The 18,970-nt window shown below is 42.2% G+C and overlaps 1 protein-coding gene across 1 annotated transcript; it reads right to left on the bottom strand.

Moving 5' to 3' along the window:
• Positions 1–332: 332 nt before the first annotated feature.
• LOC106607752 (monooxygenase, DBH-like 1) lies at positions 333–12,459 on the bottom strand. The gene is made up of 12 exons (XM_014205045.2): positions 11,868–12,459; positions 10,349–10,495; positions 9,977–10,144; positions 9,692–9,775; positions 7,276–7,455; positions 7,029–7,131; positions 6,661–6,827; positions 6,302–6,493; positions 5,828–5,887; positions 4,346–4,488; positions 1,366–1,534; positions 333–708 (listed from the first exon to the last, which is right to left on the bottom strand). The coding sequence occupies exons 1-12, from the start codon at positions 12,138–12,140 to the stop codon at positions 553–555; spliced, it is 1,842 nt and encodes a 613-aa protein (XP_014060520.2). The 5' UTR covers positions 12,141–12,459; the 3' UTR covers positions 333–552.
• Between the last annotated feature and the right edge of the window lie 6,511 nt (positions 12,460–18,970).

The raw sequence follows: 18,970 nt of genomic DNA on the forward strand, positions 1-18,970 counted from the left end.
GTGCTGGCAGCACTGCGGCCTTAGGGAGAGATGTTCCTAGCGGTACCAGGGTGACCAAGGCTGTAACAGTGGCCTTACAGTACTGAAACGACCCTGAGACATCTATATGTTTCTATGTAGCCTTGTCAATTATTTGAATCAGTTCTGGAGAATTTCACTGGTATTTGGACTATATTGCAGGCCTAAATTCTGGGCAATTTATCCATAAATCATAGGCTTTATGAAGAATGTGTCATGGGCAATACTAGCAAAAAGGGTCTTACACTCAACGTAAATAACTACCGACCTAAACTTGACCATCTTGACCATAGGTAATACTACTACTTCCAAAATACAACACTAAATAAACATTTATTAACTCTTGGACATAAAACATTTTTTAAAGTATTTTTTTATATATAATTAGACAATAACCCCCCAAAAATCCACCATGTGAACATCAGCACATCTGATGGAAGATTCCTTCTAATAACTCCGCCTCTGATGACCAATCCTATTTCATTCCACAGTGAGTGGTGTGATTCACACAGTTGCATGGCTATAGGCTATAGGCTAAAGGCTGAAACAGGCCTGGACTATGGAGTATGTGAGGCACAATGTAAAGAGTAGAACCACTCCGCTGTGTGGCTCTGAGGTAGAACGGCACACCATGGAGGGAGGCTTGACTTCAGACTTCACCTCTGGTGGTGACACCAACATCCCTTGAATCTGGAGGGGAAAAGAAAGAGAGGGAAATAGGATTAACTATGAAATATAGTTACTTTTACATTTTTAGTCATTTAGCAGACACTCTTATCCAGAGCGACTTACAGTAGTACATTTCATTTCATACATTTTTGTTTCTGTGCTGGCCCCCCGTGGGAATCGAACCCACAACCCTGGCGTTGCAAACACCATGCTCTACCAACTGAGCTACTGAGGAAGATGACTAGCCAAAGCACATTCAAGCATATATTATACAGTCAAATTAAACAAATAACTTTAAACAAAATTCATATAAATCAACATCCCAGAAGAGTGAAAGGGCACAGTTTCATTGGTGGATGACATATATGTATTTCCATCAAAGACGAATTGATAGCACCAGATTAGTACCAGCTGCCTGATCCTCAGCCCCAGCTGCCTGATCCTCAGCCCCAGCCCCAGCTGCCTGATCCTCAGCCCCAGCTGCCTGATCCTCAGCCCCAGCCCCAGCTGCCTGATCCTCAGCCCCAACTGCCTGATCCTCAGCCCCAACTGCCTGATCCTCAGCCCCAGCTGCCTGATCCTCAGCCCCAGCTGCCTGATCCTCAGCCCCAGCCCCAGCTGCCTGATCCTCAGCCCCAGCTGCCTGGTCCTCAGCCCCAGCTCTGACGGAACACTCACCGACCACTCTTCCTGCCCCCACCTGGAGCAGCGCACGTTAATGGGCAGCTGTAGAACCATCTCATTGAAGGACTTCCCTCTTTTCTTTGACCACCTGTACTTGTCCATGGCCTCTGTGAAGGACAGGTTGCTATACTTCTTTGGGCTCTTGATCATGAAAGGCCAGGTCCTTTGACAGAAGAGGAATGTACAGTAAGATAAAGTAGGTCGAATGTTTACCGTACGCCTGCTGATGAGCTATATATCATTCGCTGCATATGTGTACATGTACATTATTCAACATTTTGACAACTTAAGGTCAGAAGGAAAAAGGGCAGAGCTGCTAACCAAAGCATTCCCAAAGCATTTCCATGAGGTAGACGTTAGGGGAAGTGGGACATTTAGTAGTTTCCTGCTAAGGACTGTTTGTGTTTACAGAAGGTTAGTGTTCGTCTTTACGACAAGGTTTCTTGGAGAGCACATAGCCTTTCTTGGATGGAAGAAAAAGCTGTGTAAGATAATCTTTTCAGAGCAGCCAACCTGATCTATTCAAAACCTCCTCGTTCCTGTAAATGAGAACAAAAGGAGTTGTAATAGCAGGAGTAAACGCACTCCAGCAGCTCAACCTATGAAATAGGCTCTCATTTCCAGGCCTCTCATTATTCTCAGGGCCAAGGTCTACCTTACAAAACCTACTAAACAGGAGCATATGAACAGTAGAGACCGTGGACACTTTACAATACGTAGCATCAGATTAAGGAACATGTTGAACTGTGTTTACTGTACTGACATACAATTAACTGACTTCTATGTAATGTAATCATTATATGAAGTAAAATGATGTTATATTTTAGGGTTTCCTTTTAAAGCAAACAAATTGAAACGTTACAGCAAAATGATTATTTTCACGGCAACTATTGCGTATTGGTTCATTTAATTTGATGAAAAACATGTTATTTTGAACAAAATGAATTAAATTCAAGAGCAAAAACATAGTGAGGAAAACAATAAACTATTGCTTTGTATATTTCGCCGTCAAATTCCAGCATGCTAACTAGTAAAACATAACAGAACCGCCTAAAACAGGACAATGAGTATCACTGTTCTCAGCTGCAGCTCAGCTCCACATGTTGACCCTACTGGGTTAGTGTGAGTCCATATTCCTCTGTCCTTCCTTCCTTCTAATGGCCTGCAATCTCCTTGTCCAATAAATCTTTTCCAGTCCTTCCCCTATTCTCTCTCTCAGGCAGTGCATTCGGAGAGTATTAATACCCCTTGACTTTTTACACATTCTGTTACGTTACAGCCTTATTATAATATGGATAATAAAAATGTTCTGCTCATCAATCTACACACAATACCCCATAATGACAAACAAAAACAGATTTTTAGAAATGTTGCAAATGTATCCAAAAAATTAAAAATAATATCACATTTTACATAAGTATTCAGACCCTTCACTCAGTAATTCATTGAAGCACCTTTGGCAGCGATTACAGCCTTGAGTCTTCTTGGGTATGACGCTACAAGCTTGGCACACCTGTATTTGGGGAGTTTATCCCATTCTTCTCTGCAGATCCTATCAAGCGCTGTCAGGCTGGATGGGGAGCATCGCTGCACAGCTATTTTCAGGTCTCTCCAAAGATGTTAGATCGGGTTCAAGTTCGGGCTCTGGCTGGGCCACTCAAGGACATTCAGAGACTTGTACCGAAGCCACTCTTGCGTTGTCTTGGCTGTGTGCCTAGGGCCGTTGTCCTTTTGGAAGGTGAACCTTCGCCCCAATCTGAGGTCCTGAGTGCTCAGGAGCAGGTTTTCATCAAAGATCTCTCTGTACTTTTCTCCGTTCATCTTTCCCTCGATCCTGACTAGTCTCCCAGTATCTGCAGCTGAAAAAAATTCCCACAGTGTGATGCTGGCACCACCATGCTTCACCGTAGGGAGGGTGCCAGGTTTCCTCCAGGCATGACGCTTGGCATTCAGGCCAAAGAGTTTAATCTTGGTTTAATCAGACCATTGTTTCTCATTGTCTGAGAGTCTTTAGGTGCCTTTAGGCAAACTCCAAGCAGGCTGTCATGTGCATTTTACTGAGGAGTGGCTTCTGTCTGGCCACTCTACCATAAAGGCCTGATTGGTGGAGTGCTGCAGAGATGGTTGTCGTTTTGGAAGGTTCTCCCATCTCCACAGAGGAACTCTGGAGCTCTTTTAGAGTGACCATCGGGTTCTTGGTCACCTCCCTGAGCAAGGCCATTCTCCCCTGATTGCTCAGTTTGGCCTGGCAGCCAGATCTACAGTAGGAAGAGTCTTGGTGTTTCCAAACTTCTTCCATTTAAGAATGATGGAGGCCACTGTGCTCTTGGGGACCTTCAATGCTGCAGACATTCTTTGGTACCCTTCCCCAGATCTGTGCCTCAACACAATCCTGTCTCGGAGCTCTACGGACAATTAATTCGACCTCATGGCTTGGTTTTGCTCTGACATGCACTGTCAACTGTGGGACCTTATATAGACAGGTGTGTGCCTTTCCAAATTCTATCCAATCAACTGAATTTACCACAGGTCGACTCCAATCAAGTTGTAGAAACATCTCAAGGATGATCAATGGAAACAGGATGCACCTGAGCTGTATTTCGAGTCATAGCAAATAAGGCATTTTTGTTTTTAATTTTTATAAACTTGCAAACATTTCTAAAAAACTATTTTCACTTTGCCATTATGGGGTATTTTGTGTAGATTTTAGAATAAGGCTTTAACGTAACAACATTTGGAAAAAATCAAGGGGTCTGAATACTTTCCGAATGCACTGTATGTACTCTCTGTATAACATGCAGTAACTAATTGGAAACATAACTTCTCCCTGAGAACACATGCTGTATGCCCTTTGAAAGGTGCTCCAGGAAGAGAAACTCTTCACCTCAAAAGTATCTTCCCCAATTGTTGTTGCAGGTTCCAACTTGTACCGCTGCATAGGTATTGCAGTTACAGTATACAGCTGCATACTTACGTGACAGGAACCTGGATCTCTTTGACTCCAATGAACTTGAGCTGCCCGTTGATCTCAGGGAGGCTCTCACACCTGGCCAGGTTCACTCTGGGATAGTAGAGCAGGTAGGACAGACACATCTCATCCCTGGTGGTCAAACCCCCCTGAAGGAACGACCAGAGGAAAATAATCAAGAAATCAAGCCTGGGAGACAATCAGTATGCTCAGTATTAAACGCCAATACCACAGCTAAATTAAAGGTAACACTTACCATGTTTTACAACTATTACATTGCACTTTTATTTCATTCTACTTAGCTCCACAGAAACATTTGTCAGCAATTACATCGATATCTGCGTAACAATCATCAACTCTTAACAGCCACTAAGAAATCATGAAAATCTGTTTCGGGAACAAATTTGAATGTGAGTGATAGTTTACCCATTTGTGCCACAAATGCTAAAATGTTAGCATTTTGGAAACAGTGCCAGGGAAACTAAACCAAATCATGGATTAGTGTCATACCATGTGCATAGACTGCTTACAGGGTAAGGAAACCAATGTGACATTTTGTAACTTGGGTGAAGTATCCCTTTAAGTACTACTTCAGGGGGTATTATTTCTAACAAGGAGCAGACACAAAAGCATTGCTTTTTGGCGCCATGCGCTGGACAAAGTTGCAATGGCAAGCAATGTGTTTTTCGGGGGAAAATAATTGGCATGAATTCACAAAATCATAACAATGGATTAAAATTTGGTTTTATATCGTTCCAGAATAACAATGAGTTATCATGTTTTCTCCTGAACAGTAGAGAGTAACTTCAGAAGAAAACGACCCCTGTTTTACGACTGTAGTCATCAGAAATGTGTTAGTTTGATGTCTCTGTATGAAACAGTGCCAGTAGCTGCAAACAGCGATATAACCAAGATTCGTCTGTGGTCCTGGGGCTGTATTTACAGACAGATTGTTCAGCCAAGAACAGACAGTCTTTAACACATACATCTGAAAGTATCAACCAAGAGGTTCATGCAGGGGAAACACAACTCATTCCTATAACAAAATTCCATTCCATGGCATTCAAGTAGCCTACACTCTTTCTATTGACATATTATCCTTCTTAATTTTGATAAATAGGAATGATAGTATAATATAAGTATTCTTCAAGATAAGAATGTTTCAAAACAATGTGCTTTGTGTCTGTCGCATAGCGACGCTGAAGCCAAAGAAATAATCCCATAGCTCTATCCTAAAGGGTTCTGTAATACAATTGGCGTGAACATGATCACTATTGTACCATCCGGCAACCAACCGAATCATCAAATCCTGGAAACACAGACAGATGAGAAACACGAGCTCAAATAGACTCAAATAGGCTCAGCCGGAGAACCAATAGGACACACTGAAAAATGTTGTGATCTCTGTAAACTCATAAAAACTGATAATTAAATAAAAAAATGTATGTTTTCATTTATCCATGTGGATTGTGAGTAGTCCATTCTTACCCAGGTCATGTTTTGTCTGCCTTTCGTGGTGTACTTGCATTCTGTGATCAAATTGTCACCCTGGAAAGAAAACAGATTGAAATCAAGGCTCTTCTCTGGTTGTGAATTTAGAACCCCACATCAAACAAAATGGCGTTGTCATAAAGTACAACATCAATATCACACTAAAGCAACAGTACACAAGGTGTGACTTACTGTGGTTTTAGCACGGCTGTACTGCGGTCAAAGGCAACAGCCGTTTGTTTGAAATGTTTTTCACATAATAAGTGAGCAAAACCCCCCAAAATGAACCACTTATGTCCTGTATCTACAGTATGTCGGCGGATCAAAGTAATGCAATCACATCTTTACTGTTCATCAAAGGGTGAGGTAAACATGCTTAGACCTGCATGGGAAGCTCAAGCAGTAGATTTATATTCCCATGTTTCCTTCACTACTTAACATGTCAGGTTAACAGTATAGCAGTGTACCAACAGGTAACAGCAGCCTCTCTTCCTTCAGCAGCTGGAACTCCTGGAAGTTGAAGTCAAACTCCTCGTCATGTGACAGGGGCTGCAGCTCCTCCTGCTCCCGGAAGTGTCTGGTTCTGATGGCGCGGCCAGCTAGGTGGGCATGCATCAGAACAGCAAAAACCCTCACTCCGCTGGGCATCTCCTGGCCTAGGGACTGATGGAGGAGCAAAGAGATATTCTCTCACAGAGGCTTGTCACTGTAGGTGACCTAGCATAACAGTAATTTAACAAGTGGATGTTGGACTCCTGTTGTTCCCTAGTGAAATGGGACTTTTGGCATCGCACCAGATTGAAAAACACCGCCAGAGCTGGCTGTTTTACCTCCTGCAGACACTCGCGGGTACAGTGTCCTTCTGAGACGTACTCCTGCATGCCTGGAGGTAGCATGTGGTACAGACTGACCCACACACCTGTCTCGATCACACCTGCATCATACTGACGCAGCTCCGGGGTGTAGAAGAGACGCAGGCCAGAGCTGTCCACCACTCCTGAGAAGGAAACAGTAACATTACCATTAACAGGGTAACTGACCGTTGCACTGTAAACTGCTGTAGTGGTCACTTTCGCTCACAAATGTGTATGCTGTGAACGGGTGAAAAACTAAAAATACAATGGCCAAGGCAAACAAGCCACATTCATTGTTTATGTAACACGGTGTAACATGACACGTCTTTGTTGGTATACTATACCTTGTTGAAGGGCTGGGTTGTCATAATGGACTTCCATCAGGACATAGACAGGGTCTATTGCTGTGCCAATGGACAGACCAACGTGGGGTGGATAGGTGAACCCCTGTAAGGGTAGATTGAGAGGCATACTGAACATGTCGATAAGGAAGCTTACATGGTCACTCCGATACATGTAAATACATGTAGCTAATGAAATGTGTTACGACACTGAATTTAAAACCACTACAAGTAGAAAACAATTGCCCACCTCCCCACCAATGGCCCAGGCGAAGACTATCGTCTCACAGGTGAGAAATGAGTCAGGCATATTTGGATGGTAACATTCATGGCTGGCATTGAGCTCACTCTCATTCAAGTTGCTATCACATTGATACAACAAAATGTGATGAACCAGGTTTTCGTGGCCCCTTTGAATCAAAGGCTCAATCTGTAAACAAAAGAGGGGAAGTTGTACATTTGAATGCATTCTAACCACAGTTGGCTTCTTTTGAATTGCATACACTTGCCTTAAAAGACCTCAATTCTATTGCTCTTAACCGTAGGATACACATGAGATGGGATAAACAGGATTCGGTTGGCCCTGCTCACCATAGGATGGAAGTAGTGAAAAATAATATTTTTTCCTCAATGGGGGCCTCTAGTTTGGCCTGCGATTCTGAGCAAAGCAGCTTGCTGCCTGCTGGGCAAACTGTGACATCATACTGTGAGGCCTCCTTTCAAATCAGCACGACATAAGACCAAAGCTTGGCCTATGACCACCATATAAATATTTAGACATTCTTCTTTTTACTTTTTCTCAATTGTTATTATTTAGGGTGGAAGTAGCTGTCGTAGTCGACGTTTGAGGTTGAGATTGTGCCATGAGAGGGGGGGGGAAGAGTATCCCTTGTTAGACGACTTGAACACTTTATAGGCCGCTGTCTCTGAATAGAGGACTGTATCGAATAGAATACGTCTATCAAACAAAAATACGCATGTCATGTAGACACAGTTTTCAGGAAGTCTTGAAAGTCAGAGTCAGCTAAACAGGAAGTGAGGTTGCGGTGCCCAAGATAATAGCGGGTGGGGTGAGGTGGTGAAAGGCCAAATAAATCCCCCAGAGGGATGAAACAGGTGGAGCAGAGGGTAGAGAGAGAAACCGCGACTGAGAAAATACCATGGGAATGTTTTTGAAATGTTTATGTCAGGATAGGCGTGCACAGGGAAAATGAGACTGGCTCTTTTAAACTTCTGTATAAATGCTTTAAAACCCAAAAAAGAACAACAGTAATTTTTCTTTATAGACCACAGATGAATTGGATGAGACAGTCCTATTCAGATCACGCATAAAAACAGATGTCTTACATACTGCCTCTCACTCGCTGACTCACACATCATGCACACGCACATGAAAACATCTGGGATGGAAAAATATGTTTAATGACAACAGCCTGACTCCCATTTGGATAACCGAATGATTTCCGTTTCACCCTAATTGTGTGCTAGCAACTCTTTTAGTATCTTACATAATGCAAAGATCGTCATGCAAAGATCCCTCTAAAATAAGAGTTCACAACAATATATGGGCTATCTTAAAATAACAGCGTGTGTTGTGCATAGTGGAATCAGAGACCCCCGGCAGATAATAAGGCTAGGATTTTCCACACCTTTTTTTCTTCACTGGAGCATTTTTTACTCTAAAATGGTGCTGGTGTTTCTCAGTCTATGCTCTAATTGTTATCATCAGAGTGGCAGAGTGGAGAACAGAAGAGAAGAACCAGCTCCATGGTTAGTACAGTAAGCTATGTGCTGGAGGGGAAGTAAGAGAAGAGGGAGCGAGCTATATTTATCTCTTTCTGGCTCTGGTTCACTTAATGACTGAAGACTCTTTGTTTTGAGCTCTTGCTCAGTCCAGGCATTCGAAAGTCGAAGAGGCCATAGCCATGGCAACATCAAAAGAAGCAATGAGATGCTCACCTTGAATAGTGTGTCCAGAGAGACAAATGCATAGAAGCATTTGAGAAAAACATTTTGCACATTCCACTGCTCTCAATATTTGCATTTTTGTTTGTTTTTGTGTAACAGTGTTTGACTTGACAGAATAGTCCTACTGTAAGTGATATGACAAATGATAACACGATACAGCACCACTCTTCCATATTACATTATATAGCTAAGGCAGTGTCGATAAACATACGAGCACATTTGGTCTTTCGTTTTAAGAGTACATTTGATATTTATGACAAATCAACGTGTCATCGTACCATACCTTTGATTCTAAATTGTACGCGCTACCTCCTTTAATCAAGTGTGTTTTGAAGCCTTTTTGGTTTCATACCTGTTCAATTATGTTTGGGGTATATAATTAAAACAATGGCTCTTTATGATACACAGTAGCAATTTGAAGCCGCAAACAAGCTGCAGCTGCGGCTCAGAAGTGAGAGAAAGCTCCCCACAGGGGGGGAACATACTTCAGACGACAGCAATGAAAGAGGGAGGCTGGCAGACAAATAAAACCTCAAATGATCCAGGTGAGATGCCTTTAGAGAAGGGTAAACAAACTGACCGCGCCATGACTGAACTATCGGCTAGTCCTTCCTCAAGAGAACGCCTGTCGTCGATTTGCTATTGTTTTTCCTGCTGTGATGTTAATATAGCTCCATGATTTCCAAGCGTGTACTTACTCTAGTTACGTGATGCTTCTGCTGTACCTCCTGGATCTTAAACATCTGACACCAGTAGGTAGTGTCCTTGTACGGCACCGGCACCTATCTTGAGAGAAACAACAAGACAGCAAGACCGATGTTTACTCTTGATAAAAAATGTGACTGAATCTCACACAGTGCAAATACGGTCTCAGGAGTTGGAAAGGTCTCTCAGAAGTAACAAAAGCCAGAAGTGGTATCAGGTTTGTTTAAGAGATGGATGGATGGCGGGTAGCTTTTGTCTTCTCCCGCTGTCACACTTACGTTAATGCTTTGCAAGTTGAAAAAGTCAGTCCCAGAGGTAATATTAGGTTTACTTCCTGGGTCGAGTAGCCTCATACTCTTCCTCCCCCTGTTCACTCCATGGTACATCGGTCCTGACGGTCCCACATCTTCACTGTGGTAGGCCCATATCACTCTCACTGTGCTTTCCTGGGCAGCACATATTACACATCTATTATATATATCAATTCATTTCCATTTGAAAATTCTGTAAGAAGTACTATGACACCTCGGGCATGAACTGACATTTCAACTAAAACGCCCACCCACCTTACCCCCTACACAAACAGACATTGAAACATCCAAACAACCCCCACCTTTCCCATAGATAAAACACTTCCACCACCCACGTACCGTGATGTCCTTGTCATTTGTGTCACAGGTCAGGAGGTCCCTGCTGAAAGCCAGGACAGTGTGTGTATTGTTCTCCCTGCCATACTCCAGCCTGTAGTTCTGCTGAACATCTCTTTGCACTTTTCTCTTGGCGTCTGCAAAGTAATCCTGTCGAAAGCATGCCGGATAAAACACAACTATTCTGGCTGCAATAATACTGTAATTAACCAAAAATGAGGGAGGGGATAAGAGAGCTCTTCAATTTAATTATAGATACATAGATGTAAATCACTAAACTTGGGGAAAACCAGGGTTCTTATGGCACAATTGAAAGAGCACTCTAAACAACAAATGTGCATTACTGTTATTATTATTAATAGTGACCTATTACTGTACGATTACTATAGCTAGGATGACGACTGTTACTACAGTTACTATACCTAATTTGACTTCAGCCCCGTTTATACCTGGCGCTAACATTTTGGCACTAGCGTCTTTTGTCTTGATCTTGTCCATATTCTGATTGTCCCCACATTTTTAGACAGGTGTAGTCGATTAAAAGGCGCATTGTGATCGGATTGTGATCAGATCTTCCGGGCATGCATTAGTCAGGCATTGAACACCTCCGGAGGTAGTCAGGCATTGTGTCTGGATATCTTACAAGTGTAGACGGATCTGCACAGTGACAACTCTAAAATCATAGACAGGTGGCACCATTGACTACGTGTCTTAAAATAAATCAATCAATATTAATTTGAAAGAATAGCTCTGTAATAATTAGCATACAGGGAGGAACCAGGAAATCTGGGCACAATGGGGACACCGTGGACAGATCGGAGACACATTGTAATACCATGTGCAGACAGATTTCTCAAAATGTGGGTACAATCAGAATCTGGACAAGATCTCAGGACACAGGACCCATGTTTGCACCAGGTATAAAATGGGGCTGTTGTTGGCAAGTGTCTGGCTGTCACTGCCAAGCCTAGCTTGCAAATATGTATGACAATTTTCCACTAAGGCGGGCAAACAACAACAACATTGGCACAAAACTACAGCTACTGTCTCCTTCTGGTAACACAATGAGAGAGGTTATTTTAGATTGTGTGGCATCATCGCCAGAAATGTTATCCTTGATCCCTGAAGCAGAGCGAGATTCCTGTGATGTCTAGCAATATCAAGACCCCTTACACTGTTGGAGTTAAGCCATGTGTGGCAGGCTGTGCATCACAGAAGTTTACCATACCCAGTTACACCTAACCAATAACAGATGTCACTATTGGTTCAATTTGGAGATCCTCAATGAATATTTTTTTAGCTATTTTAATCAGGATTTAGATCGGACTATTTCAACACCCACAGTATACCCAAATAGCCCTGGGAAAATAGTTCAACATAAATGTAATATAAATCATTATTTTCCTATAGCAGCACAACTGAAGTATGTAAAAATGCAATTGAAAGTAGCCCACCTCGTGATAAAAAAGCAAGGCATAGGCCTAGCTGCGTCACTTTCATTCTGTAAAACCCAGGTGCATACCTGTAGATAGGGTCTTCCATCTGTGACTCCACCAATGACAATATCCGACAACGCCATTGCACCGTTGGGAGATAGACCAAATCCTACATATCCTCTCGTTTCCACTTCTATTTCGAAAGTAATTGTTCGCCGGTCAAACCTCCACTTTAGATGGTATTTCCCATGAGGGTCCAAGATAGTTGAATGCCTAAATCCGCTCCCGTGGGAAAAAGATGCGTAAAACCAAAAAGTTGCGAAGAAAACTAGGACACTACGATATTTCGCGGGTAACATTGTGAACGTTGACGTAAAAAATAACTACGACAAAACAAACTAAAATGTCTCATTGAATGTCGTTGTTGAGATAAATGGACGTTTCTGGAGAGGTTTGCCAGTTGTGCGCGGCGACCAAGGACGCTTAATTTGCGAGGAAGCAGCGCTTCTCTCATTCTCTCACTACAACTGTCGAAATGTGTGCTGGCCCCTTTGATGTTTAGAGACACGTCCCACACGGCTACTTCTGTGGTCAGGCCTTACCTGAGTGGTTTGTTGTACATACAGGTGGCTACGGCTTTCGGCAGTACGCCATAGGACCGTGATAGAGGCTATACATACTTTTAACTGCCTGTATCGACAGGACAGAGCGTAAAGAATGGGTGCGTTACAAGCACATACATTCTAAAGGCAACACCAGGGTGCATGGTCAAAATGTATAGTTAGACACTGGATGGATCATCTCTGAACGTGTAAGGGCATAATACACTATTAGCCTAAATACCAACCTGAGATAAAAATGAAGAAGAAAAAACTCAAGCGAAAACACAAGCTAAATTAGAATATGTCTACAGAGGAAGAAAAACAAGAGTGTTACATAAATACGAAATATTAAAAGATACAGAAGGCCTGTGTTTCTCATATCTCACCATGTCATATATTTTGTCTCTTCATTTTAACTTCTCCTAAATGTATCAGTGCCATCCAGTCTGTAGGCCTGGATGTTTGGTGAACTACAGTAGGAAAGCAGCCATCAGTCAACAGACTGACCGCAGTGAGACAAGCTGAAGCTGCCCAAACTTCCAGGAACTGTCCCTCCTTCAGAAACACACCTACATGCAAGATGAGGAGAGTAAATGAAATCACTCACTGCATAAAATGTCAAATGTGTTGGAAGTCCTATATGCAAATAAAAAAAATAAGTAGCCAAGTAAAAATTGTTCAACAAGAATAATGCAATTAAGCATATGAGATTGAGTACACAAATCAGGTTTTTATTCTCATTTATGTAGCCCATTAATCAGGTTTAATGAGTATATTGTACAGTAAAGCTTTCTCCTTCAGAAATAAATATTCAAATATACAACAACTGAACATAACCAAGAATCAAGAAGTCCAAAAACATCATTTCAACTTTTGATTGTTACCTTTACCATTAAAAGCATAAGGCAGATAGAAAGGTGTGTAGCCTAAAGGGTGACCAAAACACACTGAATTAATATAGTATGCGAAGGTCAGAAGGGGGAAAGGGAAGCCAGGAATTATTTATTTAATTTATTTAACCTTTATTTAACTAGGCAAGTCAGTTAAGAACAAATTCTCATTTACAATGACTGCCTACCCAAAGGCAAAAGGCCTCCTGCGGGGGGGGCTGGGATTAAAAATAAAAATAAATATATAAATATAGGACAAAACACACATCACGACAACACTACATAAAGAGAGACCTAAGACAACAACATAGAAAGGCAGTAACACATGACAACACAGCATGGTAGCAACATAACAGGACAACAACATGGTAGAAACACAACATAGTAGCAGCACAAAACATGGTACAGCCATTATTGGGCACAGACAACAGCACAAAGGGCAAGAAGGTAGAGACAACAATACATCACACAAAGAAGCCACAACTGTCAGTAAGAGTGTCCATGATTGCGTCTTTGAATGAAGAGATTTAGATAAAACTGTCCAGTTTGAGTGTTTGTTGAAGCTCGTTCCAGTCGCTAGCTGCAGCGAACTGAAAAGACGAGCGACCCAGGGATGTGTGTGCTTTGGGGACCTTTAACAGAATGTGACTGGCAGAACGGGTGTTGTATGGTGAGGATGAGGGCTGCAGTAGATATCTCAGATAGGGGGGAGTGAGGCCTAAGAGGGTTTTAGAAATAAGCATCAACCAGTGGGTCTTGCGACGGGTATACAGAGATGATCAGTTTACAGAGGAGTATAGAGTGCAGTGATGTGTCTTATAATGAGCATTGGTGGCATATCTGATGGCCGAATGGTAAAGAACATCTAGCCGCTCGAGAGCACCCTTACCTGCTGATCTATAAATGATGTCTCCGTAATCTAGCATGGGTAGAACGGTCATCTGAATCAGGGTTAGTTTGGCAGCTGGGGTGAAAGAGGAACATTACGATAGAGGAAACCAAGTCTAGATTTAACTTTAGCCTGCAGCTTTGATATGTGCTGAGAGAAGGACAGTGTACCGTCTAGCCATACTCCCAAGTACTTGTATGAGGTGACTACCTCAAGCTCTAAACCCTCAGAGGTAGTAATCACACCTGTGGGGAGAGGGGCATTTTTCTTACCAAACCACATGACTTTTGTTTTGGAGGTGTTCAGAACAAGGTTAAGGGTAGAGAAAGCTTGTTAGACACCAAGAAAGCTTTGTTGTAGAGCATTTAACACAAAATCCGGGGAGGGGCCAGCTGAGTATAAAACTGTATCATCTGCATATAAATGGATGAGAGAGCTTCCTACTGCCTGAGCTATGTTGTTGATGTAAATTGAGAAGAGCGTGGGGCCTAGGATTGAGCCTTGGGGTATTCCCTTGGTGACAGGCAGTGGCTGAGACAGAAGATTTTCTGACTTTATACACTGCACTCTTTGAGAGTGGCAGTTAGCAAACCAGGCCATAGATCCCTCAGAGACACCAATACTCCTTAGCCGGCCCACAAGAATGGAATGGTCTACCGTATCAAAAGCTTTGGCCAAGTCAATAAAAATAGCAGCACAACATTGCTTAGAATTAAGGGCAATGGTGACATCATTGAGGACCTTTAAGGTTGCAATGACACATCCATAACCTGAAGGGAAACCAGATTTCATACCAGAGAGAATACTACAGACATCAAGAAAGCCAGTCAGTTGACAAGTTTTGACAAGTTTTTCCAACACTTTTGATAAACAGGGCAAAATAGAAATAGGCCAATAACAGTTAGGATCAGCTTGATCTCCCCCTTTAAATAAAGGACGAACCGTGGCTGCCTTCCAAGCAATGGAAACCTCCCCAGAGAGGAGAGACTGGTTAAAAAGATCAGAGATAGGCTTGGCGATGATAGGGGCAGCAACCTTAAAGAAGAAAGGGTCTAAACCATCTGACCCAGATGGTTTTTTGGGGTCAAGTTTCAGGAGCTCCTTTAGCACCTCGAACTCAGTGACTACCTGCAGGGAGAAACTTTGTAGAAGGGGAAGGGGAAAAAAAGGTGAGAAGCTTCGGGGATAGTCGCATTAGAAGGGGTGGGAGATGAGGAAATGTTGGACGGGCAAGGAGACATGGCTGAGTCAAATAGGAATCCTGACTTAATGAAGTGTTGATTAAAGAGCTCAGCCATGTGCTTCTTGTCAGTAACAACCACATCATCAACATTAAGGGACATGGGCAGCTGTGAGAAGTAGGGTTTATTCTCCAGGTCTTTAACCGTTTTACAGAACTTCTTGCTGTTAGACCCACAGAGAGAGAACTGCTCCTTAAAGTAATTAACTTTGGCCTTCCGGATAGCCTGAGTGAACTTATTTCTTATTTGCCTGAACAAGAGCCAGTCAGCCTGAGTATGCGTGTGCCGAGCCTTTTGCCAAATGCAATTCTTGAGGTGGAGTAACTCTGCAAGATCATGGTCGAACCAGGGGCTGAATCGGTTTTTAATTCTTATTTTCTTTATAGGGGCGTGTATGTTAACAATAACACTGAAAATACTTTAAAAAAAGGTCCAAGTGTCTCCGACAGAGGGGATCAAGCTGATTCTATAAAATTTTACAGAGGCCAGTTCATGAAGGAAGGCTTGCTCATTAAAGTTTTTAGCAAGCGTCTATGACAAATCAGGGCAGGTAATTTCACTGAGCAGCCATTACGAACACAGACTATAAAACAGTGATCACTTAGGTCATTACAGGTGGTTTAAGCATGTCCCAGTTTAGGTCACCTAGCAAGACAAATTCAGACTTAGTGTAAGGGTCCAGGAGAGAGCTTAGGGCAGGTAGAATCCTTAATTGAAACAATAACAAAGTGGGCACCCTGCCTCAGCTTTGGTAAAAAGTTGAGGGATGGGCCAGTAGAAATGTAACCACTCTCAAATTAATAGACAGAGGTATGGATGCAAAGACTGACCATTCATGATATAGTTTTAACCATGACTACATTAACATTATTTTGGATAAAAAAGCATATATTTTGGGTTCTGATGAAGTATGACTAGGGCTGTTGTGGTGACCGTATTACCGCCACACCGGCAGTCACAAGTCATGAAGGCAGTCAAATTCCACATAACCATTCGGTCATGGTAATTAGGCTTCTTCCAAGCTCTGATGCTGCTGCTGGTCATTAGTAGCCTACCAAACATGCTAATTGCCTGGTACTCAGCACTCTATTGTCTCTCTAATCACTCTGACATCAATGCAAATGTATTCTAAAATCTAATCAAACACTTCTTGAGAGCCCATGAGCTCATGTTGCGCAACATTTCTAAAGGCTACGCAATTGTGGGAGAAAACAAGAGTGATGACCGCAAATAAAGAGCATGCTATATTTTTCTTCTGAAAGAGACAACATTTTCTTCATATCATGCTCCTTTAGACCTGTCTAAAATAAATAATGGATTTATTGTGAAGGTGTAGGCTATATTACATGGATTTATTAGACTTTTTACAATGGCTTGTAGGCTATGTGTGGAAGACAGGAGATGCTAAAGTAGTTTATGTTAATTGATGGCAAATTACCGTGAGACAGACAGCTATTTGCTTGACAATCATCGGCTGACAAAATTTCATGACCGCCACAGCCCTAGGTATGACAGTTGAACTAAGCTCATTAGGCGTTTATTAGTTATATTCTTGTGTCATTAATTTCTAAGTCCAAAAATGGATATAGCAACTACGGATTCTAGCTTTAAGAGTACATTGCATCTAGTGTTGCACTGCTTTTTATTGAAGAAAATGAAAACAGAAAGAGCTGTATAAAAAACAGATAACATTTTTGTGAGGCAGCAAAAACATTCACTGGTTCAGAAAACGTGTATAATCCATACATACTTAATCATACAGTGAGAGTAGTTGTGAGATTAAATACAAATTCATAAAGTGAAGAATGAGGCAGCATTCCTTTGAGGAACCTTACAGCGAAAGTGATGCAAGATCTTGTTTAGTATTGCACAATCCTTGACCTCTAGTGCATAGACAAGGCTACGGTCCATTATAATAAGCAGGTATTGAACAAGCCTATTCCGGGCCAATTCTGTGTGTATTCTTCTTACTATAGTATTAATTCACAATCAACAAAAACATGATTTCAATATCTCAGGATTAAAACGGCAAAAGCCTTGACACAAAAGCATTGGTCCATAGAACAAGAGACTACTATATACACTGAGCATACAGTACCAACCATTAGGAACACCTTCCTAATATTGAGTTGCACCCCCTCCCCCCTTTTGCACTCAGAACAGCCTCAATTCGTTGTGGCATGGACTCTACACGCTATCAAAAGCGTTCCACAGGGATGCTGGCCCATGTTGACGTCAATGCTTCCCACAGTTGTGTCAAGTTGGCTGGGTGTCCTTTGGGTGGAGGGCCATTCTTCAAACACGGGAAACTGTTGAGCGTGAAAAACCAAGCAGTGTTGCAGTTCTTGACACATACCAGTGTGCCTGGCACCTACTACCATACCCCTTTCACAGTAGTGAGGGGAGGACGGCTCATAATAATGGCTGGGACGGCGTTAATGGAATGGCATCAAACACATGGAAACCATGTGTTTAATGTATTTGATACTATTCCACTAATTCTGCTCCAGCGATTACCACAAGCACGTCCTGTGGTTCAAAGGCACCTAAATCTTTTGTCTTGCCCATTCACCCTCTGAATGGCACACAATCCATGTCTCAATCGTCTCAAGGTTTAAAAATCCTTCTTTAACCCGTCTCCTCCCCCTTCATCTACACTGACTGAAGTGGATTTAACAAGTGACAGCAATAAGGGATCACAGCTTTCACCTGGTCAGCTTGTGTCATGGAAAGAGGTGTTCTTAATGTTTTGTATACTCACTGTATGTGTCTGCAGATAGCATACAGTATGTAGACGCCAAAAGAACATAACTCTTTATATGATATAAAGATGTAAGGAGTTTATACATTATTAATTCATTACTGATTAACTATTTTGACAAATAGAAGTCAACAATGGCACATTGACAAAGTTCCCTTAAAAAGTGATCTATTTAAATTTCAATATAATACACTGAACAAAAATATAAAACGCAACATGTAACAATTTTACTGAGTTACAATTCATATAAGGAAATCAGTCAACTAAAATAAATTCATTAGGCCCTGATCTATGGATTTCACATGACTGGGTAGGAGTGCAGCCATGGGTGGGCATAGACCAACCCACTTGGGAGCCAGGCCCACCCACTGGTGAGCCAGGCCCAGCCAATCAAAATGAGTTTTTCCCCACAAAAGGGCTTTATTACAGACATAAATACTCCTCAGTTCCATCACCAGTCCAGGTGGCTGGTCTCAGACAATCCCGCAGGTGAAGAAACTGGATGTGGTGGTCCTGGGCTGGTGTGGTTACACGTGGTCTGCGGTTGTGAGGCCGGTTGGATGTACTGTCAAATTCTCTAAAACAATTTAGAGGCAGCTTATGGTAGAGAAATGAACATTACATTTTCTGGTGGACATTCCTGCAGTCAACGTGCCAATTGCACACTCCCTCAAAACTTGAGACATCTGTGGCATTGTGCCCCTGTGTAATGATCATGCTGTTTAATCAGCTTCTTGATATGCCACACCTGTCAGAGGGATGGATTATCTTGGCAAAGGAGAAATGTTCACTAACAGGGATGTAAA

Source organism: Salmo salar, chromosome ssa06, assembly GCF_905237065.1.
Source record: "Salmo salar chromosome ssa06, Ssal_v3.1, whole genome shotgun sequence".
NCBI classification, from domain to species: Eukaryota; Metazoa; Chordata; class Actinopteri; order Salmoniformes; family Salmonidae; genus Salmo; species Salmo salar.